Source organism: Glycine soja, chromosome 11 (genome assembly GCF_004193775.1).
Source record: "Glycine soja cultivar W05 chromosome 11, ASM419377v2, whole genome shotgun sequence".
In the NCBI taxonomy this organism is placed as follows: Eukaryota; Viridiplantae; Streptophyta; class Magnoliopsida; order Fabales; family Fabaceae; genus Glycine; species Glycine soja.
Genome location: NC_041012.1, coordinates 51,513,083 through 51,529,155, shown reverse-complemented (window position 1 = coordinate 51,529,155; position 16,073 = coordinate 51,513,083). Strand labels below are relative to the sequence as shown.

General features: G+C 33.2%; 2 protein-coding genes across 6 annotated transcripts; both read right to left on the bottom strand.

Moving 5' to 3' along the window:
• Positions 1–2,048: 2,048 nt before the first annotated feature.
• On the bottom strand, positions 2,049–5,264 carry LOC114377344 (5'-nucleotidase SurE-like). Of its 2 annotated transcripts, XM_028335815.1 has the most exons (11): positions 5,083–5,264; positions 4,662–4,975; positions 4,468–4,562; positions 4,308–4,375; positions 4,164–4,207; positions 3,968–4,045; positions 3,734–3,887; positions 3,353–3,502; positions 3,125–3,235; positions 2,674–2,742; positions 2,049–2,540 (listed from the first exon to the last, which is right to left on the bottom strand). In XM_028335815.1, exons 2-11 carry the CDS (start codon positions 4,919–4,921, stop codon positions 2,442–2,444), a joined length of 1,128 nt encoding a protein of 375 aa, XP_028191616.1. In that variant the 5' UTR covers positions 4,922–4,975; positions 5,083–5,264; the 3' UTR covers positions 2,049–2,441. The 2 variants fall into 2 exon arrangements, with proteins under 2 accessions (XP_028191616.1, XP_028191615.1); XM_028335814.1 differs by having other exon boundaries at positions 4,662–5,263.
• Positions 5,265–7,712: 2,448 nt separating this feature from the next.
• LOC114376999 (serine/threonine-protein phosphatase 7-like) lies at positions 7,713–14,440 on the bottom strand. Of its 4 annotated transcripts, XM_028335357.1 has the most exons (12): positions 14,223–14,440; positions 13,854–14,048; positions 13,715–13,765; positions 13,469–13,633; positions 12,801–13,367; positions 12,105–12,572; positions 10,831–10,974; positions 9,698–9,802; positions 9,306–9,371; positions 8,311–8,508; positions 8,164–8,235; positions 7,713–8,062 (listed from the first exon to the last, which is right to left on the bottom strand). In XM_028335357.1, exons 2-12 carry the CDS (start codon positions 14,007–14,009, stop codon positions 7,988–7,990), a joined length of 2,067 nt encoding a protein of 688 aa, XP_028191158.1. In that variant the 5' UTR covers positions 14,010–14,048; positions 14,223–14,440; the 3' UTR covers positions 7,713–7,987. The 4 variants fall into 4 exon arrangements, 3 of the variants coding, with proteins under 3 accessions (XP_028191158.1, XP_028191159.1, XP_028191160.1); XR_003659030.1 differs by lacking the exons at positions 7,713–8,062; positions 8,164–8,235 and having other exon boundaries at positions 8,371–8,508; positions 9,220–9,371; XM_028335358.1 differs by lacking the exons at positions 13,715–13,765; positions 13,854–14,048; positions 14,223–14,440 and having other exon boundaries at positions 12,801–13,375; positions 13,469–13,610.
• Between the last annotated feature and the right edge of the window lie 1,633 nt (positions 14,441–16,073).

Here is a 16,073-nt window from a genome sequence, read left to right as displayed (position 1 = left end):
ATCAAGATCGATCGTTCTATAAAAAACTAATCAGTTATTCTTATAATTAAAGAAGTTTAATTCTTGATTGGACCATGATACGCGAATTATTATAAATTTTTTAACACTATTTTTTATTCTCATAGATAAAATAAAAATCAATCAATTGACATGGACATGTGAGACTAAACATATTGCAACAAACTTCAAACAAAAACTAGTACGTATACTGCCTCTTAAGTGGAATGTACTTGAATTCAATTCAAGTATTGTATTCATAGTCTAAATGTATTATTTAAGCTAAACTTCATTATTTTTACCTCATTCTCGTGTACCATAACATGTTATTGCACCTAAAAGAACGCTAATTAACAAAACTTTTTGAAAAAAATAAATAAAATCATAGGCAATAGTTAGGGCATCTCCAACTCACTATCTTAAGTTGCTTTTACTATTAACCAATGGTACCTTAAGTTAGTTGCATCATTGGAGCAGCGTTATCAAGTGACTGCAATATAAGAAAGGGAATCTTGAATAACCAATCTGTGTTTAGAAATAAAGCACTCAGCTTGCGTGGTAACTTGTGATATAAAAACACATGTTGATGAAATATAAAACCAGATAACGTAACTTATGAGACCTATTTGATGAAATATTTAGAGTTGAGCGGTTAAAAAGGAAAACTTCTTAAACTACATAAAATAATATAAAATAAATCATAATCAAGTTCATGTAAAAATTATATATAATAGAGTTACATAACTATAAATACAATAAATCATACCATTAAAGATGCTCATAGAGTGCAACTGGCAGCATAGTAGGATGTGGGCCACTGGATTGAAAACTTGACAGACACATGACTATTCTTGGGTGTCTTTCTGATCATGTGAAAGAAATTTATGTATCGTACTCTACGCAGTTTAGTTCTGTTCCTGTTGTGAATTTGAACATCAGCCATACACATGAAGTAAGCAGCATTTGTCTCCAATTGGCATTTTACAATAAATGAAGACAAAACATACAAAGAGCAAAACATCCATTTCCTTTTATTGGGGAATAATATCTATATTTCAAATATTCCATCAACATATTTTTTATTCTATATCTCCTTTTCTATCACATGGTATATTTATACTTTTTTTTCTCCTCTCTTTTCCATTTGGTCAAGATCAGCCTCATGAAAACCTTATATTCCATGTTCTATATATCTCGTAGAAGCACTCTTTAATGAAACTTTAGTTTTATCTGATCGTAACCAAGAAATATTTTTCCTTTCTGAAACCTAGTCAAAGCCCATAGCAGAGAACAACAAAATCAAAGTCATAAATAGGCCATTACTTCCTGTAAAATTGCATTCTGGAAAGACATTTCTGGAAAAGTTCCAAAAGCTTAAAAGGGTGCAAGAAGTAAAATTGAAGGTGCAGGAAGCAACTGCCTCATAGATAACAATTCTTGGGCATGGAGTAGATCCAAAGCCCAGCCTATCAAACTACTAGTCTACAACTTGATGGCTCGGATTGGCCCAAATTCTTTCTCATCTTAATAAAATGACCTTTTCAACTAACATTCAATTGCTCTGGGAAAAATCAATTTAATCTAATAATGTATAAAATGATTAAATTAAGGTAGAAATAATTCAGAAACTATGGTAATGATTGGATAGTCTTAGATTTTATATTTTATCTCAGATCTGATCACAATGGGGCGTTTTAAGTGTACATGTAAAACCCAAACACAACCTTCCATCACGTCTATGTCGGTGCTACACTACACTTGCTTTTAAGCCTTAGGGAGCCCAAACTGTCACTTTACTTTCATCTTTCAGTTATTACTGTCAACCGAATCATTTTTTTTTTTTAACAATAACATCCCCAAAATCAAAGCCGTTATGTCTTGGGCCTTTGGCCCTCCTTAGAATAAAAACAAAACGATATATATTTTCCAAACATCCGTACAAAATCCAACTTTAAAGCTAACTCTTTTATGTATAAAAAAAAAGAAGCTAACTCTTCCAACGTGCATTCTTCATTTTAACGTAAATTTTTCACAATACCACCCAAACAGAATAGTGCAACTAACTTGTAACCAATGTATTTTAGTCAGGATAAGAAATCATCAATCCAGGGCTTAACTATCTTCAAAAAAAAAAAAAACAACGGAAAATTACAGCTGCTCCCGTGTTTTTGCTAGTAATAGATATTACAAACAGACGAAATGGCATTTTTCTAAAATATGCCCAAGAAATTACAAGAAGCATTTGCTTCAAATCAGAAACAACTAAGTCACCAAAAGGAACTGAAACAATGAAGAAGGGAACAAAAAATATAGAAAAAGAAAAATAGTACAAGTGGAAATCCACTATTGAATAGGTGTGACTACCGCTTCTGCTCCATCTTTGCTTTAAGAAAAAAATAAAAAAGAATCATCATAAATCTCAAATGTACACAATCATACCAAATTTATTGTTCACCAGGAAGCACAGCAGAAATCCAATCAGAAGCTGCCATTTGAATAACAGTCTCAATATGAGGAGAAATAGACAGCGGAGTCACTGCGACCTGTTCCACCAGATCACGTGCAAGAATCGGTCAAAACGAGGGAAAATTGCTAGCACCGGAAGATACCGGCATAGTAGCATGCACCAATAAGGAAAATAAAAATGTTAATCGAAAAGACGCTATTCCAACTTACATATCCACTTTCAAGTGCTCTGTAATCCAGATCTTCGTCTACTTCTTCCTCCTGCTGATTGTCCAGAAACTGAATATACAAGAAGAGTATAGCTAAGTTCACTTCTACAAACAATTTAAAAATATTTAATTGGTATACAAATATAACAATCATAAACAAATGCAAAAAGGGAAATTAGCAAATAGCAACCCAAATCATATCTACACATTGCAGGGAGGTGTTACAAGTAATTCGTAGAATAGCAGATGAACCCATGATTAAAATAAACATATTAAGGTTACGGGCAACATATGAAAACAAAGTTTTGTGATAATCTCTTTCACATATTAGTATCCTCATAATCGTAGGTTCATAATTACCATGTAAAAACAGATTAACTGAAATATTAACCTGATTTTTGCATTGTAATAGCAAACTGTAATAAAGATTTTTGTTTCTTCCTCCTATTTACCTCTAGTCTGAAATACTTCTTCACCCTGTTGGGATCAGATTTCCCTGCAGCTCCCATTGATTCAATAATCTCCAAATTCTTCTTCTGTGTAGCCAATCGACGAGCTGCACCCTGAAGTAGATAAATGTGAGCAAGATTTGAGTACCATCATTATACTAGATTAGAAGCATTAAAATCCCTTCAGATTACAGAGAACAAAAAGACATGATATGTATGTAGGACACCTACAGCTGCAGAAGCATCTCGGCCAAGCTGTGCAAACTGAAGACCAAGGCCCCCTTGATTGGCCAAGAAATGACCAGTTGGATAACGGCTGGTGGAAACAGCTAGCCAGTTTGGAGTGGATCTCCACATACTTTGCTTGGTTAATTTGAAGCCCTATTAAAAAAAAAAAACTATTACATTGCATACAAGTAAACAATAAACCAAAGAATATTTTAAAACACTCCCATCTAACTGTGAAATGTTTTAAAACATTAGAATCTAATCGGCTAGAATATTATCATGCACACTAAATTTTGTACACCATATGGCCCAATGCCTACAGCATTTGCTTAGTACACCAAAACATATGAAAAAGTTATCCAATATATAACAAAATTTACACACCTTGTTACTCAAAGGAGATGTCGGAATTTCTACATTTAAAAGGCAGCTTTTGGGAAAAGTTCCCTTTTCAACATCCCTAATAGCTGTGTTTATTAATGGTAAACAGACTGATACAGCATCCTTGAAATCGTTTTCCTGACTTTCATCCTTCTTCCTACAACAGGACATGATATCAGTTCATAACACCCAGCTTCAGCACAGTTAAAAAAAAAATGTGTAGAATCATCAATTTACCAATTTAATGATATTGATAATGCCGGTACACCACATAACAACGCTTCCCTAGCTCCGGCAACAACCCCTGAGTAGAACCTGCATATTTTTAAAAAGCATGTGAAAAACACAGGTCTATACATAAGACTGCAAGTTCCTAGATCACGTCCTAACTTAGATCTACATGTTCAAATTGAACCATAAATGAACAACTCACATGTGATGACCACAGTTTGATCCGCGGTTAATCCCACTAATAACCTGAAATTCAAAACCACGACATCATCCATAAATCTTCATTCCTTTCTCACGAGAACAATCAATCACACATAATTTCCAGTGTCCCGATACAAACACTAACCAGCATAGGCTTAGACCACGAAAACAACGCTCCAGATAACGCTAGCGAAACACAATCCACAGGAGTTCCTGAATTACAAAGAACAAAACAACAATTTAAGTTCATATAACCGAATCAATAATATTACAAGCAATGAACCTAAAATTATATAATATAAAACCTGAAATCTCAAAGGCGGTGGCGCCACTAATTTTGGCAGAAGCAGCTTCAATAGTTTCTCGGAGCGTTACGGAGTGCGCCGAAACCGATTTGTCCCTAACCAACAATTTCACGAACTAACAAATTACAAAGACAGAACAGAACGAGAAGAAAAAAAGATGTTATAGTGTTGCATTTTATATACTATAGACTCACGATTGAGGAACGCAGACGTGGACATTGTAAAGGCCTTGTTGAACGAGAGCTTCAACGAGGTGCGTGAGGCCAGGGGATTCGACGCCATCACTGTTCGTCACCAACACAATTGGCTTCGAGGCGTCGAATTCAACAGGCTCCGAGTTCTCGCTGGATTGTTCATGCTGCTCTGCATTATTTGAATTCGAATTCGAATTGGAATCGCCTTTTCGGTTGAGAAGCACTTCTTGGAGATTGGAAACGAGTCCCGGGGGCATCATCTTGAAACGGCGTCGTTAAGGGTTGAAAACGACGATGGATTTGGAAAACCCTAACTAACGAAAGAGAAAGAAAGAATTAGAAGGAAGAGGAGGGGGCAATAAAACGCTGAAAATGAAGAAAGAAAGAAAGAAAGAATAGATGATGATGATGATGATGATACTAGAATTAGAGGCGCTTCTAACGCCGTTTACGTGGAAACACGACTTAATTAACTTTAACTACTTAAGGAGAAAAGGGGATTTTAGATTTGAAATAATAAAGAGTAATGAAACTGGGATTGGTATTTGGTAACCATTGTTTAGTCTGTAAGATTTCGATTTCGAGATCTAATTAGTTATTAATGTCTTTTTTCTCTCTTGTTTGTTTTTTTGCCATCTTATAATCTAGCTATCAAGGAAAAATACAAAACAGGAATAATTACACTCATGAAAATTCAATTTGATGACGTCAATCTTCTACTTTAATAATGCAAAAATGTTTTAGATAGACTTGAGATGAGACTCAATCAACAAGTTGAAAAAAGCTCGGCTGTGTTTAAAATTTTCAATTTAAACTATTTGGCTGAAAAATAAATTTTAAACAATACTGTATTATTTAGAAAAATAAAAGTGAAGATTAAAGAGAAATGGATAAAATATAGATAAAGGCGGTTTTTTTTTTTATGTAAGGATGAGAAAAGAAGAATGAAAAGATAAAAGTGAGAAATAATGTATTTCTCCTGTGAGCTCCACTTGAAATGAAAGAAAATTCTGCTGGTAGCCTCCTCTTTTTTGTATTGGGTCAAACAAATAAAATTTGTCTATTTTCGTTTAATTTCTACCTTTTCTGAGAGAAACTAAAAAATCTTTCGCCTTTTTTTAAGGAATTATTTGCCTCTCTATTCACACCAAAACAAATAACGCATTCGTGAATATTTTATTTTTTTGGCATTTCTTGTGTGTTATTTAAATTATTTTATTATCGTCATGTTTATATGTTGCACCTCTTCTGACAAAGATCAAATTTGGGTAAGGTGTTCCCCAATTTAAAATGACAAAATTAATCAAACATATATGTTCATGTTTTCTAGTGTGTTGAACTTGGACGAATTGGATCTTAACAGGGTTTTTTTTTTTTTATTTCTTCACCAGGTGCACTTCCAATCCAAGTTATTCGTTTTTTAAATTTGTATTTTTTTTCTTTTTACAAAATAAATATTTTCCAGTTGAAAATCAAATATAGCCTATCGTGATCTATTAAAGAAAATTCATAATCTAAAAATTATAATCAATCGCTCTTATCTTTTCTATTTAGTTATTTAATGCATCATTATAGATTTCAAACTAACAAAAGCTTGCCTTATTTATTTGTGTTTCTTAAAAGCTTTGTTTTTAAAAAAGTCTCAATCTAGATTGGACTTATCAAATTAATTTGACGAAGTTCACAACTACAAGCTAATGCCCGATGTAACAGCCTTTACAAGCTTTCAATGCTCGCTTTAAAAAACTTTTTCTTTCAGATGATCCCTATCCCTAATGCCACTTTAAAGTTTTGAATGGTGGGTCAATTAGGCAAAAAGTGATAGTTTTATATTTACATCTATATATAAATTTAACATTTGTTGCATTTTTTCTCGATTTGTTTGTTACATGTTTATGCTTACTATGTTGTAAAAAAATTATAACTTTTATTTAAAAATTTACTCGATAAAATTCTACTATAAATTGTTTTATATACAAACAAAAATAATATAACCACACACTTGTTATGATGCATGACATTTATTTAAATGCAAAAATCATGTCCTATCCTTGAAAATGAGATTAAAATTAAAATGTTATGAAAAGAAAAGGGAAAAAGGATAAAAGGTGGCATAGGATAGAGTCATGAAAGAACAAGTCAACAGGGTAGAAGAGATGCATGTCGTGTGGCCAACGATCAGCATAATGGTAGGAGGATGCAACCAAAAAAATTAATTAGTGCTTATCCGGCCCCCTTCTTTTGTTGGTTTACAAACTAATGGCTTAAAAAGTATGTACATGATTATATCCAATTGCTCATAGAATAATAAATATTCTTCATGGAATGGTTCGGATTTCCCTTTTAGTTTCCACGTCTAGAACATGCTAGGCAGATTCAGATTATACATATATATGAACTAATCTATTTTTTAAAATTCGTGTTTTTTTTTCTCCATTTTTTACCCACAACATTCATTTATTCTACAATTTTTTCCAAAAAGAAAATTATAAAACTAAATAAATATTCAATTTCTAGAGACAACAAACTGTCACTGGCATCGTTCAACTTTTTTTGCATGCAGAAACTATTTCCGACATCCCACTTCAAATATTTTAACATGTTCTTTATCCTTAGATTTTTATTTCGAACACTTATTTTAATGCATTATTTTTATTTTTAAATCACATTTTAAACTTAATATTTTTTTAAAAAATTAAATAAGTATTAAACGTGGACAGATAATAAGAAATGTGTTTAAAAAATACTTGGAAACATATTGGTAATATTTCTCTATTTATATTTGCATCACTCTACTTATGCTTGCTATACCGAAAGTTCACAATATCACCAATGCCACAATGCGTGAAAGTAATAAAATATTACGCGGTTTATTATAATGGTCATCAGAAAAAATTTCTTCTCATGTTTAATGCAGACAGTTAACGAAATCACGTATCAGTACCCATCATCAATTTATTAAACACTGTTTTAAAGAGCGTGATATTGGTTGGTAACTCTTGTGTCATGTAGGAGTAGTATTTCGAATGAGGATATTACAATCCCAAGTTGCAATAAAGACCAATTGATATACTAAAGGCAAACTCACTTTTAGCCTTGAATATTCCTGATTATTTGCGCCGATATTCTAAGTCCCAGTATTGATATCAATGCAAAAACTTAGTGACACAAACTTGAGCTCATGCTATTGGAGGCAAAGCTAGGACTTATTACATTGAAGCAAGAATTACTGAGTTTAATACTAATACTTACATAAAGGACAAGTAAACAATATGCTACAGAGGTAATATAATCATTGTCACATGGTGTTGTCTGCGGTGCCCCATCTATGAGTTACCCTTACCTTCTCGTTTCCTAGTTCTACTTCTCAAAGCAGACACAGGGGCCCTGTTCTCAGTCTCCTGAATTGAAAAAAAAAAAAAAACAGCTCATTTTCCCAAAAGAGACATATGAGAACCAACCACAACAACAACAACGTCATGAATGATGAATCATAACTCACCCTTGTTACAATCATATGTTTCAGGCCAGCAACTAGCTCAAACAAATACTCATAAGCAGCCTTGTGTGGCTCCTGCAAAAAGAACCCTCAGTTTAGGCCTAACCATATTAACAAATAAGTTGGTAAATCATAAATGACATTCACTACCTGTATGTTTGGAGGCAGAGGCAATCCTTCCGCCAATGGTGCCCTTGGAACCTCAACAGCTTGAGTACCTCCTGAACCATCAGGAAGCTCAACCCTCCAACCTGGGGCATTGTATATGCCTAATGCCCCAAAGTCAAACTCAGGTCTCATCCCATCTGAATAAAATCTTTGAGGAGCAGAAAGGGTAGAGGTTGAGGCCTATGCGTGCATATCAACAGAAGTAGGCCGATTCAGTGTTTCAGTCTTTAGTGAGCAATACAACATGATGATGATGATGATGATGAGAAAAATGTTCCAGGCATCTCAAGCCTTAACACATGCAATAGAGACACATTATAGTTGCCTCTTTAAGTGATAAAACACAAGCATCAAACATGGTTGGCTGCACATATGTTATATCATAGGCACGGCCAAGGCCTTTCTGAATTTTACTTCCTGTATCATGTGTTTTATTTGATTTCTACACATTTTTCATCATGTTTTGAGTGACAAAAGCTGTCAAACTTATTTGCACTCTATCATCAGATTGCTATCAATCCAATGACACGAATTTTATAATTCAAGCTGATAAGGACGCAAACACAAAAATTAACATTCAAATTCAATCTCACCCTTCAAACATATCAAATGTCTTAAGAAATTATAGGTTCAAATGGTAAGGCAAGCATTCTAACCCATACATGTGTGAGGAATCCATTTTATCCAATACCACAAAAAAATACAAAGCCCTAGCAATAATACCACTTCAAATCTCAACAAATGAGTGAGACTAAAAAATTAACTAAATTTCTCTTGCTAACACAATTAAAATTTTGAATGTAAAGGTTGACAATAACAGCCTAATGGTTATATGATATAAAATGCATGCATCACAACATTGTCTACTATTAGAATTTCCATTGCTCTTACATGCAATTATACTCATTCATCCTATAGTTATCACATGAAAAGGAAAGCTGGGGAGCACTTCTTGGAAGAGCTATTTGCTAACATACACTTTGAGAAGAGTCTAGTTTACTCGATTCCATATAATTGGCATCAAAATCAAAGTAAGGATCCACCTGGAAAGAAAACAATACAAAAGTTAGACGGTTAATAAAAGACAAATAAAAATCACTTCAATAATTTATTGATGTATAATCAACATTTAAATGCATATCTTCTAAGCAAAGAAACTTTCATGAGACAATTCTCAAAATATAAATTCTCTTTATACCCACAATTTTACAAATTGATGACTTGATTTTATTTTTCAACTCTCCAAATTCAATACAAATCTAATTTTCTTCCAACTGAAAGTTACCCCCAGCTTGCATTTGATTCCGTACAATAGAACAGAAAACAAGTCATTCAGATTTTGTATGTTAATTAGATAAGAAAACATTACCATTGGTCTTTCTGCTGCTTTGAATGAGTGAAACGAAGGGCTGGCAAAATCAGGCGACTTCAATACTGCATATGCCCCCTTATTGTTATATCTCCTTTTACCAAACTGCAACATACAAAAAAAAGACCTTTAAGGAGATATAATATTTCAGATACTGCAGATCTCAAAGTTACACTTCTTTCTAATAACTACGTTTTACCGTTCAAACACAATAAGTGTTATAACTGTCTTCTTTGTAGTGATAAAAATCAATATGTCTGTATAACAATTCCCATGTGCAGAGTTACAAGTGAAATCAGAAATGTATGCCACATGTAGATTATGTATGAATTTTTCATCATTTCAAGGATAAGTTATTTGAAAACAATCATTCCAACATACTAGATTTCTGAAGGCTAAATATTAGGTGCTCCTTGCAGGGAAAGTTGAAACCATCTTAATTGGCAACTATGAAGCACAGGCACTGGACACGACACATAGGACATGGGACACATCATATATATATACACACACACAAAAATTTAAATTGATAATTAAGATTTATATATTCATCTTGTCGTTGATGGAGGTGAACAAACATTGACAGAGGAGTGGAGGAGCTCTTCCTTGATCCTTACGTGAAGTAGTGATTAGAGGTTTTGGACGAGAGAAAGTTAACACTTAACAGGTTTTATGTGAGTGGGACACTTGGACTGAGTGGGAAAATCAGTCCCACATCCTATATAAACTGCGATATCATGACACAACCACGACACATATAGCAACTGCAAGAGCAAACGGAGCCACAATCGCAAATCCAAGGAATTCCACAACGGAATAGCAGTATAACACAACTATAGCAGCTATTTAACAACAGAGAAAGGCTCAGACTCATTTAGCAGGTAAGTTCCCTCCCCATCATAGGTATTTTTTTGTGGGTATCCATTGGGTCCAAATTCAATTGTCATTGTTACCAATTATACATATATGCTAGCATATATGGCTATGGCTATGCGTATTCCTTTGATGCTTCAAAAAATCATTCAGTGAAGCAAAGAATTATGACATTGCGAGGAAAATGGTACAGGTGTAATAAATGAAAAACCATTGAATAAATATTAATAAAAAAACACTATGTGTATGCAAATTTGAACCTGTGGATAGTCTGGAGCACTAAAAAGAGTATACAGTCTTCCCGATTCTCCATCATGATCTATGCTGTATCCACTTAGCATGTCCCCGAAATCATCATCTCTACCAGCCCTTGCGTCTGGTCCTTCATGTGATCTGATAATCAGCTATGCAGAAAGAATAATATTTACTAAGAGTAAGAATACTATTTAGTGATTAGTCAAATAATATTTATTAACTTACACATGTTCTTTTATACACATCTAAACATGCAATCCATCTTGTACAATGACAGGCATTATTGATGACAATTTGTGATAATAGTTTCAAGCATCTGATAACAAACTCAAGCATGGGATTTTATTGCTTTCTTGATAATTAGAGTGAAAAAAATCAAGAATATAAGCAGGAGCATTATTCCAAAGTAAAGGGGTAAAACATGATTATATTTCAGTTAACAATAAATTTCCTGATCCTACGAATATAAAAAGATTTTTTTTTTTTAAAAAAAAAGGCAGACTATGCTTAAACAAAATAAGCAAAAAAGGGCAATGGTCAGAGATAAGTCCAGGTTTGAAGCTTTTCATGTTGGGGGGAGAGATCAATGATTTTCGGTCAGCAAAAGCTCAAGTTCCTCCCTAAAATGTCTGGTGTCGTAAGGCAACTAGTGAGATAACCCGCTAGTGCAAATGAAAGAAGTTCTCGTGGAGCAGCATCAAAGGCATCATCATGTTTTTGTGAAATAGAATGTTATGGTAAGTGTATTTTCATGGTCTGAGCACATGGAAATTATGACCAATGCCTTCAACCCATGGATGTAGTTCTCTCAGGTATGTTGATGGTATCACAGCTTGTGTGTCATTGCATACTTTCTTTTAATAAATTCATTTTTGTTTGCCTTACAAAAAGAAAAGGCATCATCATGCCCTAGACACCAAGATGAGCAAGAGAGACAGGTGAATCCTGTGAAGATAGAAGTGCAGACTTCTGAGGAGACTGGAAGCCTGTAAATAATAGGAATGGCAAACTGGAACCACTATAGGCCAAAAATCAAATTACATATTTTCTTCCTGCTAGCAACACTCTACGGGTGTTTTTTGGCTATCTTTTTCTCTCAACCTCCAGTCTGACACTCCACCATGATAAACAATGAGGAACCCAATAAAATACTGGAATAAACCTGATTTATTCTCCAAAACAATAGGAAGGCAACTTATTAAAGTCTTTGACTAGAGGTTACTGAAAAGTTAAAATATCATGGCTATAGTATGCTAACTATATATTTGAATGTCAATACCTTTAAATTGTACTGCTTTAAGAATGCCTCAGTGCAATCAGGACCCCACAATAAACCTAACTTTTGACCTGTATTATCCCTCAGACCATCCCTGTTAGATGGTCTTGACCAGAGAACATCACTCAATAATATATTAGGACCTTCATAAGGGCAATCTACAAAAGATCTTTTAACTTCAGATAACTCAGCTAAAGAGCCGAGATCCACCCTGTGTGTTTTATTTCGTTTCGGTTTCTGTGAAGGGGCTGCGTGTATACTACGGAAAAGTCCTCCATGAGTAGTATAAACACAATTGGCAATAACTGAAGCTAATGGAAGCTCCTTAAAACATGCTAGGAATTTATTGTAGACATCTTCACCTTGATCACCATATTTGGCCCACACCTCCTTCTTAAAACCATATCTTGCAGTGCAATATCTTGATTCATGATTCCCACGAAGTAGATATACTCTATGAGGCATCAAGACCTGAATATGCAATAGCAAACTTTACATACTAATAAATATTCAGTGTCATATACACGTAAGTATTCTGTTTGGTCACCATAACAGTTATCATGTCATACAAATGTTTCTAAACAGTAGTCTTCTGTGATTTTTTTCTCCTCCTGGTGAATATACACCAACAAGGTAACAAACACCAACAAAATCATGGAGGATCTCAACATTTATTAAGTTTTGCAGCCATCATCTTACCTTCCAAGCCAGCAAGAACAAAAGTACTTCAATTCCCCAAGCTCCCTTATCTACATAATTTCCATTAAAAACATAAATCCGGTTCTCAGAGGGAACCCCTGCATGCTTGAAAAGAAACATTAAATCATGAAACTGCCCATGTACATCGCCTACTACAATTACTTTTGAATCTTCTCCTTGACAATTAATCTCCACACAGTTTGGTTCTTTACATAAAATACTGCAAGCAGCATCTGCCAATTTGTCCACCAAAATGGCCGGCACGATATGACAGAATTCAGATGGCAACATCTTCTGTGAAGCCTGCTCAAGGATGACCATCATGTCCTGAACCCACTCTAAGGTGACACAATCATCAGGTGGCCACAGAAGAAACTGCTGAAAACAAGGTAACAAAGACTCGTGAACTTCATCTATCCCATTTTCAAATCTTAAAACATGTTCCACATCCAACATCTCATCTTCATTAGTCATGCTCTGTGCCCCGCCAATCGGAACATACCCATTGCTGATCTTGGTTGACTCAACCACGGGACTATCTCTCATCCCTTCATCCACAAATCCAACCTGTGAGACTGATCAATGTACCTTAAAGAGAAATCTTAAATCTAAACAAAAATAAAACAAATTAAAACATAATAAGACAGCAAGCAGTATTAGCTCCTTACTTGTTCAGCAAGTAAGTCAGGCCTAGTTATTGCAACTCTAGGTTGCTTATCAATAACCCCATTTGCAATTTCTTTCATCCTCATGACTAAATGCATGCTCTGGTCATCCAAGCCTTCAAAGGACATCCTACTTAATATTTGAATGATATCCCTGGATGCACACACCTGCAGACAACATCAAGTCAGTTGGGAAAGAGATAAACATAATCCACCACGAATTAATCCTTCAAAGGAACCAGACTGAACCATTTTCTCAATGCTGTGGCGCAATGCAGTGATCACATCACTTTTAGTAACCTGCAAATAGCACCCAATTTATGATGATACGAAAATTGTGTAAAAAATAAAAATTATATCAGCGGCTACTTGTCTCTCTTAGTAGTACCTTTCTATCTCGATCATCAACAACCCCACGTGCTATTTCTCTCATCATCACTAAGGAATGGACTTGCTGGTCATCTAAATTTACCAAAGACATTGAATTTATTCCTTCCAAAATCTTCAGGCACCCATTCTTTATTCTCTCTTTGCGGGGGTCCATGACAAGAGCCGACAAAGCTCAGAAAGATAACTACATTAACTGCTGACACATGTAACAAGTAACAACCAAAATACCCAGATTAATATTTTCACTCAAACTAGCGTCAAGATAGTTACACAATAGGGAAGGTAAGAACTTTGAAGTGTACTACGGAGAAGAAGAGTGAAAACCCAAATTTGAGGAATAAGGGGGTGAATAAGGTTAAGCAATAACCTCTCTCCTAGTAGAACCTTTTTTTTCCTTCACTTGAGCAAGCTCTTCTGTTTTTGATCTAAACAAAAAAAATGTTCCTCAAATTGAAAATTTATGTGCCCTGATTCGAGTATGGCTGCAAGCGGAGCTTCAAACTCTTCTCTTTATCCTGAGTGATGCATGTTTCCCCAAACGAAGGAAATTAGGGCTTGCTTCATGGTGATTCATTGATTCTAATGTGCACAATAGGAATGAAATTGATAATTATAATACACAAAAAAATGGCGGAAAATTACAATTTAATACTAATTATTAAATACCAAAAATAATATATTTTTTAATACTAATTAATAATAACAAAAATAATCTATTAATCGAAAGATATCCTTGTGATAAATCATAAAGCATTTATTTATTTTTTATGTACCAAAATAAAATGCTTTTAATAATCTCTCAAATGTCATGCTCAAGCTGTCATAACACAAAATAAATATTTTTTAATAGTTTTTGTTTAAATATATACAAAAAAAATTGAGATTAAATTAGAACTACAGATTTATATGATTCAACTGCATTTCACTTGAACTAATTCATATTAATATATTGAATTTGACGAGTTTTTAAGTCAATGTAAATATCAAGAATTTTCGTATTAATTTATAAAAAAAAATGTTAACTCAGTTTTTTTTAAAATGTTTCTCAAAAATTGTAAAAGTAAAAAAAAAAAAAAAAACCTTTTATATTTAGTGATATTATGATACAGATCTAAACATATCAAGTCATATACTACTTCAATGTTAAATAGCAATGGGAACTAAAAATTAAATAAATAAATAATCACATAAATCATAACATTCATCTAAAATAAATAAATAAAAGATGACTAAAAGTAAAATCTTTATATTGTAATAACTAAAAATATATTTAATCCTTATTTGTAATTTTACCTAAGTTAAAATAAGATCACAATTAAAATAATTAATTTTAGCCAAAATAAAATTATTTAAGTCCCATTAAAAGAAAAAAATATTTGTGGACTTAAAATGAGCTAATAGTCAAAATAGAAAATATAGGAGCAAAATAATTATATTTATTTCACATATGAAAGTTTTTGAAAAAAAATAGAAAGTACAGTATTATGAATTATTAATTAATTAATAAGTAGTTCATTTGAGTGAAATTAGACTGAGATTTTTTAAATAAAATCTTAAGTTTAAACTATCAACATGAACACATTTACATAGAAGAGGAAGGGGGCAATTGTCCCCACTAATTTTTGTCTTTCTTGATATAGCATGTATGTGCAGTTACAATTTATCTTTATAATTTAAAATAGTTGAAAAAAAAAGTTATAATATTAGTTATACCTCCACTAATTTATATATATTAGTATTGCCCCCATAACAAAAAAATTATCAATCTATCACTTACTTTGGACCTATTGAAAGAAAGAAAAAAACACATATTAGTCAAATCATTCAACCAAAACTAATTATTAATAAAATTAATGAATACTTCCAACACAAAAATATTTAAAAACTGTAATTATATAATTGCAGACCATAACTATTAAGTTTTTAAGTATGATTAAGAGGTTGTGGAGTGTCACGGGAAAGTGGTAGCGGTATTAGGACGTGCAATGATCAACTTTTTATGTCTTCATATCTTGATGTCGCAAGGCTTAACTAATATGTTGTTGAATTAATCTCTGTGGAATGGTGTAACATGCAAGAATATTAATTATATTGAATTATGTATATTGTTGTTGTCATGCATAAATGTGCTTGTGTCTTCGATGAGAGAATGATCACACACTTTGCATTTGATGAGTGTGATAATCTTAATAGAGGTTCTTTTTTGTTACATTTCTTA